Source organism: Camelina sativa, chromosome 16, assembly GCF_030686135.1.
Source record: "Camelina sativa cultivar CO46 ecotype springtype chromosome 16, ASM3068613v1".
In the NCBI taxonomy this organism is placed as follows: Eukaryota; Viridiplantae; Streptophyta; class Magnoliopsida; order Brassicales; family Brassicaceae; genus Camelina; species Camelina sativa.
Genome location: NC_141895.1, coordinates 24,759,372 through 24,778,965, shown reverse-complemented (window position 1 = coordinate 24,778,965; position 19,594 = coordinate 24,759,372). Strand labels below are relative to the sequence as shown.

At 36.3% G+C, this 19,594-nt stretch overlaps 2 protein-coding genes, 1 long non-coding RNA gene and 2 pseudogenes across 6 annotated transcripts; 1 reads left to right on the top strand and 4 right to left on the bottom strand.

Moving 5' to 3' along the window:
* Positions 1-1,183: 1,183 nt before the first annotated feature.
* LOC104751797 (protein SHI RELATED SEQUENCE 3-like) lies at positions 1,184-2,550 on the bottom strand. The gene is made up of 2 exons (XM_010473828.3): positions 2,278-2,550; positions 1,184-1,660 (listed from the first exon to the last, which is right to left on the bottom strand). Exons 1-2 carry the CDS (start codon positions 2,546-2,548, stop codon positions 1,329-1,331), a joined length of 603 nt encoding a protein of 200 aa, XP_010472130.1. The 5' UTR covers positions 2,549-2,550; the 3' UTR covers positions 1,184-1,328.
* Positions 2,551-3,280: 730 nt separating this feature from the next.
* LOC147925923 (coatomer subunit alpha-2 pseudogene) lies at positions 3,281-4,722 on the bottom strand (annotated as a pseudogene). Its single transcript, XR_015583721.1, has one exon. The product of XR_015583721.1 is annotated as a coatomer subunit alpha-2 pseudogene (transcript).
* LOC147925922 (coatomer subunit alpha-2-like) lies at positions 3,281-7,777 on the bottom strand. Of its 2 annotated transcripts, none has more exons than XM_087490360.1 (4): positions 7,702-7,777; positions 7,283-7,519; positions 6,549-7,001; positions 3,281-6,410 (listed from the first exon to the last, which is right to left on the bottom strand). In XM_087490360.1, exons 2-4 carry the CDS (start codon positions 7,488-7,490, stop codon positions 4,909-4,911), a joined length of 2,163 nt encoding a protein of 720 aa, XP_087346486.1. In that variant the 5' UTR covers positions 7,491-7,519; positions 7,702-7,777; the 3' UTR covers positions 3,281-4,908. The 2 variants fall into 2 exon arrangements, with proteins under 2 accessions (XP_087346486.1, XP_087346487.1); XM_087490361.1 differs by having other exon boundaries at positions 7,283-7,493; positions 7,702-7,773.
* Positions 7,778-11,597: 3,820 nt separating this feature from the next.
* On the bottom strand, positions 11,598-15,580 carry LOC147925921 (coatomer subunit alpha-2 pseudogene; annotated as a pseudogene). The gene is made up of 3 exons (XR_015585046.1): positions 15,571-15,580; positions 14,949-15,443; positions 11,598-14,863 (listed from the first exon to the last, which is right to left on the bottom strand). The product of XR_015585046.1 is annotated as a coatomer subunit alpha-2 pseudogene (transcript).
* A 2,599-nt stretch (positions 15,581-18,179) lies between these two features.
* LOC147925920 (uncharacterized) lies at positions 18,180-19,053 on the top strand. The gene is made up of 3 exons (XR_015583730.1): positions 18,180-18,552; positions 18,634-18,720; positions 18,799-19,053. It is a non-coding gene; the product is annotated as an uncharacterized LOC147925920 (long non-coding RNA).
* Positions 19,054-19,594: the final 541 nt, after the last annotated feature.

Here is a 19,594-nt window from a genome sequence, read left to right as displayed (position 1 = left end):
CATGCATGCATAGGCTAGGCTACACCATATAGGGTGTGATTCCCATTAACGCCTTTAACTAAATTTAAAATCTTAAGTTTGTTTGTTACAAATACTTTTTAGGGGGAGCGAATAATTCCAAAAAGCTAATGCTAAAAGGAGATCGCATCTTATAATGTACGATACCGACACCTGTTTAAGGAAACTTATCTTTGATATACTTGTATATAAAAAGGCTTCCTAAAGAAAAAGAATGATTCACGGATATAACTATAACACATATAATCGAATCTTTAAAATCCAAAGCAAGAACATCTAACTTTACTTGCAAACACACTCATATACGACGTAGCCTTTTTATAAATGCAAAATTGTGATGCAAGCTTGATTATTCTCATCGCTAGATAACTAACTCTTTTCTACAGTTTTGCCTTATTAGAAATTTAGAATCCATTAGATGAGACTCAATTCAAGGTAGGCCGATAAAAATTGTTATCGAGTCTCACTTATGAAATTGACATAAGATATGAATATATGATGGATATTTTGTTCATTTATTTACTCATAATTAATTTTTGAGCTGAAAATTTATGATTATTCACAATATACGTGGTCATGTATGATACGATTATGGTTTTTAACTATTATTATTGTGGATATGTTAGTTATTGGTGTTGACAATTAGATTATAAACAGGTAGATAGATCAGTTTGATTATTGATGTAACCATTAAAAAAACGTAAACACTTTTGAAGTATCTATGCACCATTAAATAGAACTATAATAGTATGGAATTGATGAGTAAATAAAGCAGGCTAGTAGGTAAAGACACAGAAGTTAATCCCCCTCTCAACGGCCACCTGTTAACATACTCATTTGTCTATGACTATAATATTATGGACACAAATCATTTAGTTACGACTTTGGAAGATGCTCTAAATTTATCCTCATCATCATCATATGTATACTAAATTTATTTTTTGTGCAACTCATATGTATACTAAATCTATCTTCTGTTTTTTTTGGAGCTAGATCCTAGATTTTGTTTTTCTTTTCATGATTAGCTAGATAAGATTTACGTGGTTCTTTTCAACTTCTTATTTCTTTCCCTAGAGTGTTAGATTGTTGTGTGTAGATATAAGTTCATTAAAAACAAAATGGTTTATGCATACAACAATGAAGCTATTATATGAAATGCGCTAACAAGAAAAAAGTGTTAATTAGATATATGACTGTAAATGAATTAACGTAATATGTAGGAGCGAGAGAAGTAGCAATATGTGAGAGCCCTAACTTGAAGTAGCACACCATTTCATTAGATTACAAGAAGTATACCAATTAAAAACTATCTATCTTCTTAGGACTGAAGAATATTGGTTGCTGCCGGACATGAAATCGGTAAAATGACTAGTGATCATCAATGGATATGAAGAAGTTGAAGGTGGAAGTAACGTCTCTTGACGATTATTACAATTTCTATTATTATGATGATCTACCATCACTTTTTCGGGTCCTTGATCGTGAAGAATCCCTCTGAAAATGTGTCCGCCAATGTTCACCGTCGTCTGATAAGCGTATTGCTCTTTTCCGTCGTGGATCGAACTCACTTTTAGGCAGCGAAAATCTGCCGGAAAATTCAACTCTGCCGGTAAATGTTCCGGAGTGGTGCGGATTTGTACACCTAATATCGGAAAGAATGTTTCAATATCACATGCTTTGATTCACGATCGAGTATTGTTCAATAAATTTGTTTTTGTACGTAGCAATATTTTTTTCTATTGGAACTTTAAAGAACAAGTGACATACACAAGATTGCTACATTTCAAGATATTGTCAATGATCATTATGGTGCTTTATATTTACTAATTAATCTAGTTCTTAAAATAATCAAGAATAAACACACACACAAAAATGGAAGAAAACAAAAAATCAAGAATCATAAGCAAACCGGCTTGTGATCATTTTTAGTTTTTACATCAAATAGTAAACCTAATTCATCATGGATCTTCATACAGTCGAATTCAAGAAAAAAAAACATGGATTTTATATATATATATGTGTGCATCTTGATTTAAGCGTCATCATATGTGCATGAAGAATCGACATGTATTCTATATGGTTTTAGGTTTATGACTCATGAGATCCAATTTTCCAAATTTTCAATCTTCAGGTCAAATACAATTAACTCAAAAAGTCAAAGAAATTCGAAAATGCTAAAAATCAAGATGTGATCTGGTGAGATTTATATAAACTCTTATACAAGAGAGCATTAAGTAGGAGAGAAAAGAAGGTAAGAACCTGATGATGATGAAGGAGAAGAATCTGGAAGTCGTTGTAGTTCTCTCAGACGTTTAATGTTACTACTAGTAGTAAAGAGTGGTTGCGGTTGCCTTTGGTGTTGGTGTTGTTGGTGATGAGATCTTCGATAGGCAGGAACCCAAGTGCTCTTGATGTGAGTTTGGCAATGAAAGGCTTTGGATTTGCAGCACGTTCTGCATCTCATATACACACACTCTTTCTTGGCTTGATTCCCACAGTCTTCACACCTTCTCCCCATTATCATCATCATCACCTCTTCCTTAACACCATATATATATATATTATGTACATATAATTATCAGGAGAGGCCTTGCTCTCTTGGTTTTGTTTTTTAAAACGTTTTTATTTTCTTTTTATAAATAAATGGTATTTTTGTTTTTTATTTATTAGGTTCCATTGGTAACTAAAGTTTAGGCTTTTAGCACTCTCTATCTTTTGTGCATAGAAACCACATTATGAAATTCAACTAAAAAAAACTAAAACATCCATAACGTTACAATAAGATTACTAGCTCATGCAATGATTTGTTTAGTAGCAATTAAAAGCTTTTGGGGTTTTCTCTACCTATTTACAACAATGACATAATTCTATTTGGTTATTATACTCATGTATCTATGCCACATATCTTAATTATAATGATGGGTGGGAAACTTTTTTTTTTTTTTTTTTTTGGTTCACCAATGGGTGGGAAACTTATGGTATGTTTCTTATCTATACTTTATTTTATGAATTTTTATATATGATCGATGCTTTGTACTATTGTCGGCCGTAATTTTATTCATATTCCTTGTGAATTGCAAAGCATAATGACGATTGTGGTTTTCACATTTTTTCAACTCGATTGCAAAATATTTTATATGCAGAATCATGTTCTTATATAATCCATCCACCATATAGAAATAACATAAGAAAATATATGTGAGAGTTGTTGCCGAACGTTGTTGAGTTGTTTTCCAACTCTTTCCTAAAATGAGAAGAGAACTTTGAAGGCCGACGAAAGGACAATAAAACAGAGAGAAGCATTGTCCTTCTAAATGTAATGGACAACCAAAATTCCAAGAAACAAGAAACAAAAGTACTGTAGTTATATAACTTTGGCAAACAAATTATTTTGTATTTTATGGTCTACTGATGTCAGAGGACCTCAGGAGGAACCTCTCCAAGATATAATTCTGAGTATATATGTCACCGTAATTGAGACGGAGAGCATAGCAAACCAGATGCATCTGCACCAATAACTGCAAGATCGCAGACCGCGCAGATGTTTCCTTCCTGGCTTGGTACAAACCAGGCTGTACAGTACGGACAAGAAACGCGTTTATGTCCTCTGTATATCGGGACATAAGTGGACCCGCATATCACAAACGGGTTTCTATAGTCGTAGTTAAGATTGGTCGCATCTGTCATGTTGCCTCGGCAGGCTTGCTCAACTTTTATAGCCATCATATTATGGCTCTCCACAGCTGAGTGTGTGTCCAGATATCTAGTGGCGAAGATACAAGCTGTTGCAAAGTTCTCTGACCTGTAGCAGACGCTCATTGCAGTAATCAGCGCTAGGCGTACGTGAGGGATTCGGAGGTTGCAGTGAGTGAAGTAAGCCGCAAGCTCTTGCTGCCTCACTGGATCATCTGTCATTTCTCTCCTCTTGATCTCCATTCGAAGACCGAGAACATATTCTTTAACATTGTAGATCAGTTCATTGACGCAATCAACGTCTTCTCTTGACTCGACTACCACCAATGGGATGGTTTGGAGAATAGAGAGAAAGACACCGAGAGCCTCAGTTAATTTCCCAGCTGTTGTGAACCTGTAACCGGTATTGAACTTCTCTTGTAGCTGAGAGAAGTTAAAAACAAGAGCTGGCGGGCCACGGACGTTAGGACTGGAAGACTCGCTCCATCCACGCTCAATGGAAAGAGGAACCACAGGAGATGAAGAAAAGGCACGGAGATAGCTATGGCTCCCAATGAAAAGATCAAGAAACATCGATTTTAAAGGCGCAAAGTTCCTAATGCCAAGCTGTCTGTGGAGCAAACGCATTGCAGTGTCGAAGCTTCCTGCTGCAGCCTCCTCAGCAGCAAGGGAAGATTTCTGGCTCCAAATCTGACTTACGGGCATACCTTGAGTAGGTGTCACAAATACCGATGAATGAGCGTTAGCAGAGGCTTTAGGAGTGTCAAGCTCTGGTAGGAGCTCCAAGTCTTCAAGTCTCCCCCATCCACCTTCTTCGTCGTCTTCGTCAGCTGCTTCTTCACCATCCAATATGGCTTCGATGTCAAGTCTCTCACCCCAATCTCCTTCACCTTCTTCCTCTTCATCACCAGCCCCTCCTCTGTTTGCACTCTCAAGCCCTCCTTCAAAAATTCCTTTCATCACCCTCAGAAGTGGCCAATCACCACCACACATGATGGGAGTTTGAGGCATTAGAAGCGATGGAGTTTTCCCTTCAGGCAAAGAGGGCACGTTGTCTCCTAGCTCAGTTGCCAGCCGCTCAGCAACATCATTTAAACCATGAACCGAAGCTGTGATATAGGCTAGAGGCAAATGACCCGCATTCTCTAGTATCTTAACACGCTCCTTAACATCTCCTAGGTAGAGAGCATTGTGAAACTAACCCATTACATTGTTCTTCACCTCAGCAATCTTCATTAACTTTGATAGCTTGTCTAAATTGCCAGTAATGAGATAAAGAAAAGATAACCTCTCAAAGTTCTTTGTTTGCTGGTAGGCAAACTCAACAATTCTAGAGTTTCCTTGACGAAGAGCCTCCACTCCGAGTCTATACCAGTGGTCTTTCTCATTAATCTCTGTAGCGGATGCAACAGCAACACTGATGTTTCCACTTTCAAGAGCCAAATTGAATCGAATCCTCTCGTCTTCAACAAAGTGGAGGGCAACTTCAGGAAATCCTTTCTGCTGAAGATAAGCAATCATAGCCTGTCCACATAGCTGGGAGTTCTTTATCATGCTCATGACGTGATCATATTTCTTTCTCAGCAGTGCAAGCTTGAAAATGTACTCAGTTGCATTAATGGTGATAGCCCTGTTTTTCCCATCCCGGTCCAAGCAAAAGATTGTATTTCCAGAAACCTTGGTGATATAGATTGGGACATCCAGGGTTTGGATGATTCCACTATCTCCATTAGGAAGACAGTACTTGATGTGGTTCAGAGTTGTGTAGATGAAGACACCATTGTCGTCCCAGGCTCCACTTTTCACACGTATTGTCTCATTAAGCGTGCACTGGAGGACAAGCTTCTTGCTTGCAATAATGATAGTATGTTTACTGAGCAAAGCAACACTCTCCATGTCGTTAGACCAAACAACGTACCTAACAAAAGGTGTCTGAAGCTCACCAAGAACAAGCCTTTGTTGAAGGTCAAATATAACCACTTTATCCTCAGATCTACAAAGCAAATTTCGAGTCCCAGCATAAAAGATAGCATCTGTGGGAATAGGCAAAGGAATCTGTTTAACCACCTCATTCTTTAGATTCTTCACTAGAACCTGGCCGGTGCTTTTCTCAAGAACAGCAAACCGATTGCGAGCAATGAACACCGCAGAACCCCCTGTCCCCCTCTTTGCATCTTGCACAACGTCACTCCTCCCAACGCTATCTTTCGGTATGATGTACAACTCGTAAGAACCACCATCCAGATCTGAGCAGATTAGGACTGCATTTTCTGTCGGACTGTACGATAAAGTCCTATAACTTTGTTTCAAGCTTGGGGTAAGACGAGGCCGTATAGGAATAAATTGGGAATATGTTTGAGTTGAATACTCATAGCGCCGCAAAAATCTAGCCTTGGCATAGCATAAAGAATCACCACTCAAAGCAAATGCAGGACGTTCTCTCTCAAGTTTGAAGACAATCATACCATTGTCATGTCCCGCTGCCAGCAAATTAATCTCAGGGTGAACTGCAAGAATCCAGAATCGATCATGTTCACGGCGAAAGACTTGGATTGCAGTTCCCTCGTCACCATCCCAGGTACGGATGCTCTTATCCTCAGAGCTTGACACAATTATGTCCTGTTTTGGATGGAACATAACGGATGTAACATTATTCATATGACCTCGCCATGTACCCCACGGATCCGAAGTTCTGAGATCTGCAATAAAGTTGAAGAGAACGCAATACTACCTTAACTCCAATAAGGCATACACAAATTTTACAAACAAGTATGTCACTAACGATTGATAGCAGATAAGTTTTGGAAGCAGAAACGTATAACATAAAAATGAGTTACCATTCATACGCCAGACCTTGACTTCGCAGTCATCTGCAGCGGAGACGATAAGACGACGGTCGGGGTGAAAAGCAGCCCAGTTCACACCTCTCTCATGAGCTTTAACGACGTATTTGACAGTAGAAGCAACACCACCAGCAGGAGACTCTGTCATCCGCCTAAGAGCACCAATATTCCAAACACGAACAGTCTTATCTGAGGAAGCTGATAAGACTAAGTATTCTTCTGGGTGGAAAGAAGCACACATGACATAGTGATTGTGACCAGTCAAGACAGACACACAAGTCCGGGATTTCCAGTTCCAAATGCGGATAGTCTTATCGTCACTGGCACTCACAATCCATGGGTGCTCGTGATGGAACTGAACCGTGCGGATATGATCATGATGGCCAAGAGGAGTGAAAAGACACCTCCGTGTTTCGTAGTTCCAAACTTTAATCTTGTAATCATCCCCTGCAAGATTACGATGTTAGACAAGAAACTTTAATCTTGTAATGTAATGAAGAAGAATGCAAAGCCTCTTCCTTTTACAATATCAACCAAACCAAAATTGCAAAGCCTCTTCCTTTTACAATATCAACCAAACCAAAATTGCAAAGCCTCTTCCTTTTACAATATTAAGATACTAGACAAAGCATTAAGACTTCTTTTTCAACGTCAATGAGAGAAATCGAACAAGGAAGAAACTTTATGTTAAATTCTAGATGAACAGAAGAAAGCATATATATGTATACCTCCGGAGACGAATAGAGGCTGAGAAGTGTGAAAATGAACACCACGAACAGGTCCTTCGTGCTCGTTAAAACTATCGATCAAAGTACCCATATGATAATCCCAGAGCTGGATCACACCACTATGCAAACTGGAGAGAATCCATGGCCTTTTAGAGTGAAAGCTTAGACCTTTAACTCTGTCACTCTTGGTCTCGAACTTGGTCAACATAATCTCCGATAACGAAACAGAAACAAACTCTACATAAACCAAATTCACATATAGAATATGAACAATTTATTTAACTCAAAAAACAAGAAAAAAAACACGCAAACTAATCCATATATGATATTGCAGATAGATCAAATTGCAGCACTAGAGTTAGATTGAAACATAGAGTTGAATAGTAAGTTAGAAAAAAACTTATGATCAGCAGCGTTACCGGAGAGAGAAGCTAAGGGTTTTAGAATGATGAGAATAAGAAGATGAGTTCAACTTTGAATCCTCCTATCGCAACTGGGATTTGGGACAAAGATGAAGTTTATAAAGAAGTGAACACTAAATAACGGACTCATTGGTCTAATGATGCCACATGTTATTTTTTTCATCCATTTCTTAGGAATTATAATAATTTTCATTAGATTCTTTTGACCAAAAAAAAATATATATAAGGTTACCTTTTCTCACTCCTCGTGCTGCCACATCAGCAACTCATTCTTTTTATTTGGGCCTAATCCTAAACACTAATCCACTATATAGCTTCTAATCTATTCATTCATAACACTTTAAAAACCCATATTAAACCCAAATGTTTTAAATAAATTAACATTTTAAAATAGTAAAATAATACTATTGATTTATTTTAGTAATAATATTATTATTCAAATTTTAACCAAAAATGATCATATTCCAAAATTTAGAATGGATTAATAAGTTTTAAAATATAAGTAAGATTTTAATGCATGGTGGAGTAAAAATAATAATTTATGTAATTGTATTTATAAAATTCTAAACATAAAAATAAATTGAAGTGAAACATTAGTTTCTAAGGAACAATTTCACGTATAGAAAAATAAAAGATTAATTACTCAACTCAACTTAAAAATTTTGATCTAAAACGAAGACATTGTAAGGGTCACAAAATTTTTTTTTTTGGAAAAAACTATGAAACAGAATCTTGAAAAATTAATTCATCTAAAAAAAACACAAAATCAATGGTCACAAAATAAAGAAAAAATGATATGTAAGTCGTTACAAAAAAAGTGACATGTATAGCATATCTCAGAGTGCATATTATCAACCGGAGCTACAATTCTGTAACATGATAAAAAATAAAATATAAAACAGGCTTGAGATTTTATCAATTTATGATCAAATGCTTTTAACCAAAAAAATTGCCAGAAATAACATGTTATTAAAGTATTCCATGTTTTTTTTAGAAGACGAAGGTAAGGTTACATCACAAAATTAACATATGAAAATAACATATGAGGGTTTTAGACATATATGTAACTTGGATTAGTGAACGGATGTCGGGTTTAATCATTTCACCATTTAAGCATTCTTGACTTGGTCGGAAATTCTATTATGGCAGGTGATGCATTTGGATAACTCCGTTGTAGCGACATAACATTAAAAATATTCATGAAACTTTGGATATTTGCATTTAATGTGGAATATCGATATGTTTACATGATCTCTATAATTAGGTCAATGATCGACCTTTGGCGTTAGGTCAATGATCTCTATAATTAGGTCAATGATCTCTATAATGTGGAATATCGTTAGAAATTTTAAATTGATGTTTTCATTGGATATAAATATGGAATGTACTCTTCGAGGGAGATTCTTAAGTCATTTTTTGTTACTACGTGATATATTATTGATTTACCAGAAAAACATTATTGCGACACTAGACAATATATATATTATATATATAGATTAGTAAAGTAAGTATGACTTTTATTTGGATTTATCTTTTAAACTTCAAATGATTAATTATATTTATATTTAATGACTCTTATTCCTAAAATTATTTAAATTAAAATCCCTCTCAAATAAATATAACAAATAAACATTATCTTCAATAATATATATGTTGTATGTTACTTAGTAAAATAAGTTTAATGTTAATATAGATTTATACTTAAAAATTTCAATAAATATATTTGAACTCAACAATTTATATTGATAAAAAATATTTTAAATTAAAATCCCGCGCGTGCGCGGGGTTAAAATTCTAGTAAAATATAAAGTTAACTTTTCACACTTCTCCTTACTCCACATTAGCATCCACCTAATCAATCTTTTTTTTTTGCATAAAAAAAAAACTATTTTTAATATTCATTCATTGCATATTTATTACTTATAATTAATAATAGTTAAAATAAATAAAAAATTAATTAAATTTTAATATAGTATAAACAATAATATAATTTTTAAGTAAATAATAAAAATAATAACTATCTAAAAATGAAATAAGTAAAATAAATGAAAATTTTAAAATAGTAAATAATACTATAAATTTGTTTTAGTAATAGTGTTATTATTAAAATTATAACCAAAAAAATGATTATATTTCAAAATTTAGAATGGGTTAATAGTTTCAGAATGTAAGTAAGATTTTAATGCATGGTGGAGTAAAAAAACAAGTTATGTAATTATAAAAATCTAAAAATAAAAATAAAATTGAAGTGAAACATTTGTTTCGAAGAAACATATACCATAAAGATTTCTTATTAAATTTTACTTATAATAAAGAAAAGATCAATTACTTAACTTAAAAGTTTTGATCTAAAACAAAGACATTGTAAGGACCATACTTTTTTTTTTGGGAAAACTATGAAAAAGAATTTTGAAAAAATAATCTATCTAAAAAAACAAAATCAATGGTGAGGAAATATAGAAAAAACGATATGTAAGCCGTTACAAAAAGTGGCATGTGATTTGTGAAGCATATCTCATAAAGTATATTATCAATTGGAGCTACAATTTTATAACATGATAGAAAACATATATAACAAATATAACATATATATATATATATATTATCAAATGCTTTTAACCCAAAACATAGGCAAAAACAACATATTCAAAGTACACTATGTTTTTTTTGAGAAGACGAAGCTGGGGTTGCATCACAAAATTAACATCTGCAAATAACATATGAGATTTTAGAAAAATATATAACTTGGATTAATGAATATATATTCATTGTGGGGTTTAAACGTTATCATTTAAGCATTCTTGACTTTGTCGGAAATTTTATTATGGCAGATGATGCATTTGGACAACCTCATTGTAGCGACATAGCTCTAAAACTGTTCATGAAACTTTGTATATTCGCATTTAATGTAGGATATCGATATGTTTAAATGGTCTCTATAATTAGGTCAACGATCGATATTGACGTTAGAATTTTTTAAATTATGTTTTCATGGGATATGAATATGGAATGAACTCTTTTAAAGATAAAATGTCAGAAGATTGTCGACAATATCATTGCAACACTAGACAGTATATGTTATATATAGATTAGTAAAATAAGTATAACATTTATATAGATTTCTTTTTTAATCTTCAAATTCATATTCAATGATTCTTACTGATAAAAAAATTTAACTAAAATCTCACCTAAAATCGCAAATAGATATAACAAATAAATATTATCTTCAAAAATATATATATGTTGTATATTACTGAGTAAAGTAAGTTTAATATTTATTTAGATTTATACTCAAAAATTGAAATGATTATATTTGAGCTCAACAAATTTTATGATAGGAAATATTTGAAAGTAAAATCCCGCGCGTGCGCGGGTACAAATTCTAGTAGTCTTAAAAAATAAAAATCTTCCTTTTCTGAAAATTTAAACAACTGTATTATATGATAAGGTTTTTAGTTGATCCGAACCAAACCAGATAACAGAATAAAACCCAAAGATTGTTAAAACCCAAACAAAAACCAAAATGAACCAAACCGAAACACATCTATTGAGATTTGAACTTGCATATATCATCATCATCTATTCATCTGTATCTATACCATTAGTTCCTAACAAGTTTGTTATATCGTTTCGTGTTTGGGACGACAACTTGAGATTCGTCGAACGACTATTAACTCAGATATGGATGGTGTTCAATGTTCATAATCGAACTCAGTTTTGTGGAAAGCAGTTTGACCACTGAGGGAGTAGACATATAAATCTTATCATTCATTCATTTTTGTGCCGGAGGACGGTTCCAAGACATGACTGGCATAAATATCGCGGTCATGTTTAGCTAGGAGGTGTTTTGTTTCATAATTATAAGCACAACGGGAAATTTACCCCCAAAACAATGGAAACAAAAAGATTACGTCTATATTTCTCATCATAGTGATCGAGTTTAGAATCCAATAGGCCTAAATGAAATTGTCCTGAGAATGTAAAATATAAAATCAAACAAAAAGAAATATAACGCAAGAAGATAAAGGTTCTCATGCTGTTGTTACTAATATAAGAAACAACTTAAAAGAGTAGCAGAAGGCGCAGCAGAACAAATTCACAAACCTGACTTTTTTTTAAGTAGACATCACAAACACCAAAAGCTCAACACTCTCTTCTTCCATAAAAAAAAGAGCATCTCGTACTTACCTCACGATTGAAGCACATAATATCAATCTTACTTATTCACCGGACGGACTTGAGAAGCCGAGCATAAACAAACCAGGTGCGTCTGCGCCAATGACTGAAAGATCACAAACCGTGCAGATGTTACCTTCCTGGCTTGGTACAAACCGGGCAGTGCAGTAAGGACATGAAACGTCTTTCTGCCCTCTGTAGATTGGCACATAAGTCGACCCGCATATCACAAAAGGGTTTCTATAGTCGTAGTTAAGCGTGGTTGCATCTGTCATGCCTAGCTTAACTTTTTCAGCTTGCTAAATTTTTTCTTCCTGGCTCTCAATAGATGGGTTTGTAGCCAAGTATTCTTCGGCAAAGTGAGCAGCAGTAGCTTTGTTGTTTGACTTGTAGCATTCGGTCATTGCACGATAGTACGCAATCCGTCGGTGAGGCGTTTGGAGTTTACACTCAGCGAAGTAAGCAGCGAGCTCTTGCTGCCTCACCGGATCAACTTTCATCTCTCTCCTCTTGAGCTCCATTTGAAGACCGAGGACATATTCTTTTACATGTATGACCAGTTCCTTAACGTCGTCGACTTCTCTGCTTGACTCGACTACCACCAATGGGATGGTTTGGAGAATAGAGAGGAAGACACGGAGAGCCTCAGTTAATTTGTTAGCTGTTGTAGCTTTGTAACCGGATTTGAGCTTCTCTTGTAGCTGATAGAATTCAAAAATAAGAGCTGGACGGCCACGGACGTCAGGACTGGAGGACTCGCTCCATCCACGCTCAATCGCAAGAGGAACCACAGGAGATGAAGAAAAGGCACGGAGATAGCTATGGCTCCCACTGAAAAGATCAAGAAACTTGGATTTTAAAGGCGCAAAGTTCTTAATGCCAAGCTGTGTGTGGAGCAAACGCATTGCAGTGTCGAAGTTTCCTGCTGCAGCCTGCTCAGCAGCAAGGAGCGGATTCTGGCTCCAAATCTGACTTACGGGCATACCTTGAGTAGGTGTCACAAAAACCGATGAACGAGCGTTAGCAGAGGCTTTAGGAGTGTCAAGATCTGGTGGGAGCTCCAAGTCTTCAAGTCCCCCCCATCCACCATCCTCGTCGTCTTCGTCAGCTGCTTCTTCACCATCCAATATGGCATCGACCATGTCAAGTTCCTCACCCCAATCTCCTTCAACATCTTCTTCTTCTTCTTCATCAACAGCCCCTCCTCTGTTTGCACTCTCAAGCCCTCCTTCAAATATTCCTTTCATCACCCTCAGAAGAGGCCAATCACCACCACACATGATGGGAGTTGGAGGCATTAGAAGCGATGGAGTTTTCCCTTCAGGCAAAGTGGGCACGTTGTCTCCTAGCTCAGTTGCCAGTCGCTCAGCAACATCATTTAAACCATGAACCGAAGCTGTGATATAGGCTAGAGGCAGATGACCCGCATTCTCTAGTATCTTAACACGCTCTTTAACATCTCCTAGGTAGAGAGCATTGTGAAACTGACCCATTACATTGTTCTTCACCTCAGCAATCTTCATTAACTTTGATAGCTTGTCTAAATTGCCAGTAATGAGATAAAGAAAAGATAACCTCTCAAAGTTCTTTGTTTGCTGGTAGGCAAACTCAACAATTCTAGAGTTTCCTTGACGAAGAGCCTCCACTCCGAGTCTATACCAGTGGTCTTTCTCATTAATCTCTGTAGCGGATGCAACAGCAACACTGATGTTTCCACTTTCAAGAGCCAAATTGAATCGAATCCTCTCGTCTTCAACAAAGTGGAGGGCAACTTCAGGAAATCCTATCTGCTGAAGATAAGCAATCATAGCCTGTCCACATAGCTGGGAGTCCTTTATCATGCTCATGACGTGATCATATTTCTTTCTCAGCAAGGCAAGCTTGAAAATGTATTCAGTTGCATTAATGGTGATAGCCCTGTTTTTCCCATCCCGGTCCAAGCAAAAGATTGTATTTCTAGAAACCTTGGTGATATAGATTGGGACATCCAGGGTTTGGATGATTCCACTATCTCCATTAGGAAGACAGTACTTGATGTGGTTCAGAGTTGTGTAAATGAAGACACCATTGTCGTCCCAGGCTCCACTTTTCACACGTATTGTCTCATGAAGCGTGCACTGGAGGACGAGCTTTTTGCTTGCAATAATGATAGTATGTTTACTGAGCAAAGCAACACTCTCCATATCGTTAGACCAAACAACGTACCTAACAAAAGGTGTCTGAAGCTCACCGAGAACAAGCATTTGTTGAAGGTCAAATATAACCACTTTATCCTCAGACCTACAAAGCAAATTTCGAGTCCCAGCATAAAAGATAGCATCTGTGGGAATAGGCAAAGAACTCTTTTTAACCACCTCATTCTTTAGATTCTTCACTAGCACCTGGCCGGTGCTTTTATCGAGAACAGCAAACCGATTGCGAGCAATGAACACCGCAGAACCCCCTGTCCCCTTCTTGGCATCTTGCACAACGTCACTCCTCCCAACGCTATCTTTCGGTATGATGTACAGCTCGTAAGAACCACCATCCAGATCTGAGCAGATTAGGACTGCATTTTCTGTGGGACTGTACGATAAAGTCCTAGGGCTTTGATTCAAGCTTGGGGTACCAGGACGCCGTATAGGAATAACTTGGGAATCTTTTTGAGTTGAATACTCATAGTACCGCAAAAATCTAGCCTTGGCATAGCATAAAGAATCACCACTCAAAGCAAATGCAGGACGTTCTCTCTCAAGTTTGAAGACAATCATACCATTGTCATGTCCCGCTGCCAGCAAATTAATCTCAGGGTGAACTGCAAGAATCCAGAATCGATCATGCTCACGGCGAAAGGTTTGGATTCCAGTTTGCTTGGTAGCATCCCAGACACGGATGCTTTTATCCTCAGAGTTTGATACAATTATGTCCTGTTTTGCATGGAACATAACGGATGAAACGTTATTCATATGACCTCGCAATGTATCCACCTCCCAAGCTTTGGTTTCTGCAATAAAAATTGAAGGCATCAGTCAGTACCTCAGTGATTCATAAAATTTAACTTTATGTGAAAAAGAAGACATAAGAAATACCATTCATACGCCACAGCTTTACTTGGCGGTCATCAGCACCAGAGACAATGAGAGGAAGGGTAGGATGGAAAGAAGCCCAGTTTACTCCTCTATCATGACCTTCAAGGACGTACTTAACTATAGCATCAACCCCACCAAAAAGATCAGAATTCATCTGACTAAATCGCATGAGGTCGTCAGCAGGAGATGCAGACTTCTTCTTAAGAGCACCAATGTCCCAAACACGGACAGTCGGATCCAGTGATGCTGAGACAACAAGGTCTTCCTTAGGATGGAAAGAGGCACACATAACATAATGATTGTGGCCAGTCAACACGGAAATACAAGTCCGTGACTGCCAGTTACATATGCGGATAGTCTGATCATCACTAGCACTCACAATCCACGGGTTCTCGTGGTGAAATTGAACAGTGCGGATATAATCAAGATGCCCGAGAAGTGTGAAAAGACACCTGTGAGTTTTGTAGTTCCACACTTTAATCTTGTAATCATCCCCTGCAAACACCCAACGTAATCAATGACATCAACTACATATGAGTAATGTTCTGGAAGTGCATTAGGATATATAACTGTAATGAAGAAGAAATCCCAAGCCATTTGCATTTATGTCCAAAGACAATACTATGCAACATGTACCATAAGATCTACTTTTAGTGTGTACTAGGCTCAATCCGCAAGAGAGAAGGGAAAGAGCTTGCACTTCAGAAAGTCTGGCGGTATCCCATTTGAACCAGTAGTGCTACATATCTCCTCAAAATTCTCGATGTGGTCCATCGGAATCTCAGCTGGGAGACCGTGAAATAGGTGCTGCTTCACTAGAGAGATCATCTGTGGCTTGATCTCAAAATCTTGTCTTGGGATGGTGGGAGGAACAATCGCCGCTCGGTTGGTGTAGAACACATGCGGGTTGTCCTTGTCCCCAATGGACGGTTGTGGCGGCGCGGCTCTTTCGTGTTGAGCACGGAGCAACTGCCCCAACTGTTGTCGAAGTTGCTGCAACTCGGCAGCCATATCCTCATTGTTTCTATTGTCACCCATGTTGACGGATTGAAACTTTCTGTTCTTGCGGTTTGTTCTTTCTGCCAAAGAGAGCTCTGCGGCTGACAAAGCAACTAGTTCTTCGGTGTTGTTTCTTCTTGTAGATCTTCTTGACATGCACCTGAAACACACGCAAAGAAGAAGCAGAAAGACAAATCAGTAAGGTCTTAGTCTAGTAATTTCGCCGAAAACCAAAGGTAAAAATTTGGTCCCCGGCAACGGCGCCAAAAACTTGATACACAGAGTTTTAAACCCTATTTTCCTACTGCAAGTGCACATCAAAGAAATAGTACTTAGGGGTCGAATCCCACGAAGACCAAGTTTTACTCTATGGTTCTATTGGTTCAATTTCAAGCTAAGACAATTCAAAGTTGGGTTTGTTTGGTACCAGTAACGCGATTAAAACGGTATAAAAAGGCAATAAGCAAAACACTAGATCAGGGATAATTCTCGGGAATTTCAGAGATAGCAACTAAACAACTATTCAGGGCATAGATTAAGTACCAGTCTAGAACTCAAACATAAATATAAACTGATCCACTGTCGTGGTATCAATAACTCTATCTGGTCGATTCTGTGTGGAAACGCGGAGCACATGCTCAGACATCCGGAGCACATGCTCAGCGGTCCATAAACCCTAAACTGTCGTTTGAGCCCAGAATCGCAGACAAGCATTAAAGAACAGGAATGATAAGTTCACAAATCACCTACACATCAACTTTCGCAGGTCTAGGATAATTTGCCCACTAATGTCTTTTCTAGCAACCTTTTACACTTTTGATGAATAGATAAACCTAGAATCATAGATTGGGTGATCAAATCAACCTAAGCATTAAGTCTAACAATAGTGAAGACAATCGATTATATAAAGCCCTATTTGTGTTCTGTTGTTAACCCATGAAACCCCTTTTGAAACTCCTAATCTAGCAAAGAAAACTACTCAGACATAGAGAAATGAATCATAGCAAAAGATGAGAAATTCAATGACATAAAAATAAAAAGGGTTCAGAGAATGCTTCACAAGGTAGCCGCCCTTCTCCCTCTCACAAAAGCGTCGCTCAAAAACAAAAGAAAAGGTATCTTATCTCTCATAAAAACCCTAGGTTAAATAGCATACAAGTAGAGAAAAATAAGGAAAGATTCCAAATTCAAATCTCCCTATTAAAAAGCGATCTCAACCCTCTTTCTCTCACAAAGGATCGCCTAAAATAAGGGGAATTAGGCAGGGAATCGGCGCCTAGATGCTTGCCACGTGTCGTCATGAAACCGTAGAGTTAGGAGCATGTGCTCGGAAATCGGGAGCATGTGCTCCTGGGTCTAAAATCAGCTTTTCTGCTCTAATTCAACTCCTTTCTGCTCCGATTGCTCATGCTGTTCCAATCCTTGCTTTTAGCTTCCTAGCCTCTTATTATAACCTGAAAAGGACTCAAACAACTACAAAACTATCAAATGAACGGGGTCAAAGTGAGTCAAAACCGTAACATATCAATGTTATCATATAAAACACAAGTTTTTTTAATCCTTTATGGTATAAAACACAAGTCATCTGAATAATTAAGTCTTGCCATATCATATATATATTTTTTTATCCTTTATCGTATAAAACACAAGTCATCCAGCCAATTAATTCTTGCCACATCAGATTTTTTTTTCTAATCCTTTACATATAAAACACAAGTCATCCAGCCAATTAAGTCTTGCCACATCATATATATATTTTTTTATCCTTTATCATATAAAACACAAGTCATCCGGCCAAATTAAGTATTGCCACATCAGATTTTTTTTCTCTAATCCTTTACATATAAAACACAATTCATCCAGCCAATTAAGTCTTGCCACATCAGATTTTTTTTTCTACTCCTTTATTTTATTATTTTATAAGACACAAGTCATCTGGCCAATTAAGTCTTGCCACATTAGATTTTTGTTTTTTCTAATCCTTTATCATATAAACACAAGTCATCTAGCCAATTAGTCCTGTCACATCCGATTTTTGTTTTTTTAATTTAAACAAAAAACAAACAAAAAAATCTTTTACCCCAAATTGGAAAAAGAATAAAAAACAAGAAAAAAAAAACTGAACCAAATTAAAGGTTCCCCACGATCTCAATTCTTTGTTGCCACGATCGTCTAAAAAACTTCTCAAACTCTTTCATCAACTGACCTTCAAATCAATATATATATATATCAAAATCAAGCTTTCACTAACATTTCATTCTTTCTTTGGTCCTTTGCAGCCTGTTCGTCAAAGGTTTTATTCAAAATGCTCAGAGACAGACCTCATCAAGACCAATGTCATCGGATCATAGGCAACCGGTAGTAGAAAAGAGAAAGTTTCACGTGACATCGCCACCCCGAATGATACCAAAACAATCAGTGCCTAACTCGAAACACCAAGTATCATGATCGTGATCATGATCTTTCACATCTCTCTCTTATGTATTTTCTCTAGCAGGACACAAATTTTTCAAGTAATATGCACAAATGATGAGTAAACCAGCGCCCAACATGCTGCAATAAGTTCAGAGGATGAAGAAGCTTTCAACATGCTTAGATATTTGTTGTAAGTACTACTCTTCCTACTCTCAAATCCATTACTAATATGTCTCCTGATACTTATATGGGTTTTATGTTTCCATTTCAGACCCAGCAAGCGTTTTTCTAGGTACGACGATGATGACATAAACATGAAAGCAGGCTTTGAAGATATCCAAAAGGAAGAGAGATGAAGGTACATAAGTATTCTGATTTTCATTAATTTGTTTGTTTGATATTCCTTAACGATTCATGTGGAATTGTTTAAATGTAGTGCAAGAATCGCAAGGGAGAAAGATGAAAGAGAACTTCAACTCTTAGAGGAAGAAGAAAGGAGAGAAAGATTGCGAAAGAATGGAAGATGAGCCGTTAACAAACAAAAAAAGTTGAAAGAATCTTGCTATTTTGTCTTCTTTTAAGACTTCATATTTTTTTTTGGTACTCAAAAATGCCCCTTTTTCAATGCCTCTTTTTTTTTAATACATTTTCATGTTGACTATTTTTAAAACGACCCCTTTTATGTTTAAAATGACAAAATTACCTTTTCTTTGAGTGAAAGCAAAAATGTACAGTCATCAAAATCGAAAAACATTTCTCGCCAAAAAATAAAAAAATTTCCCGCTAAAAAATGAAAAAAAAATTCAGCCAAAATCGAAAAAAAATTCCGTCAAAAACAAAAAAAATCCCGCCAAAATGTTTTTTCCCGCCAAAATTTTTGAAATTTATATTTTATAAAAAATTGTAAACGCTTTTTAAAACCTTGTAAAGGCTTTTAAAAATAAAAACCTTGTAAAAACGTTTACAAAATGTTTAAAAACCTTTTAAAAACCTTGTAAACGCTTTTAAAATTAAAAACCTTGTAAAAGCGTTTACAAGGTGTTTAAAAACCTTGTAAAACAGTTTTTACAAGGTGTTTAAAAAATTTTTAAAAACCTTTTTAAAAATATTTTGAAAACTTTTTGAAAACCTTTTAAAAACTTTGTAAATTTTTTTTTGCGGGAAAATTTTTGGCGGAAAACTTTTTTGTCGAAAATTTTTGGTGGGAATTTTTTTCGTAAATCTTTTGGCGG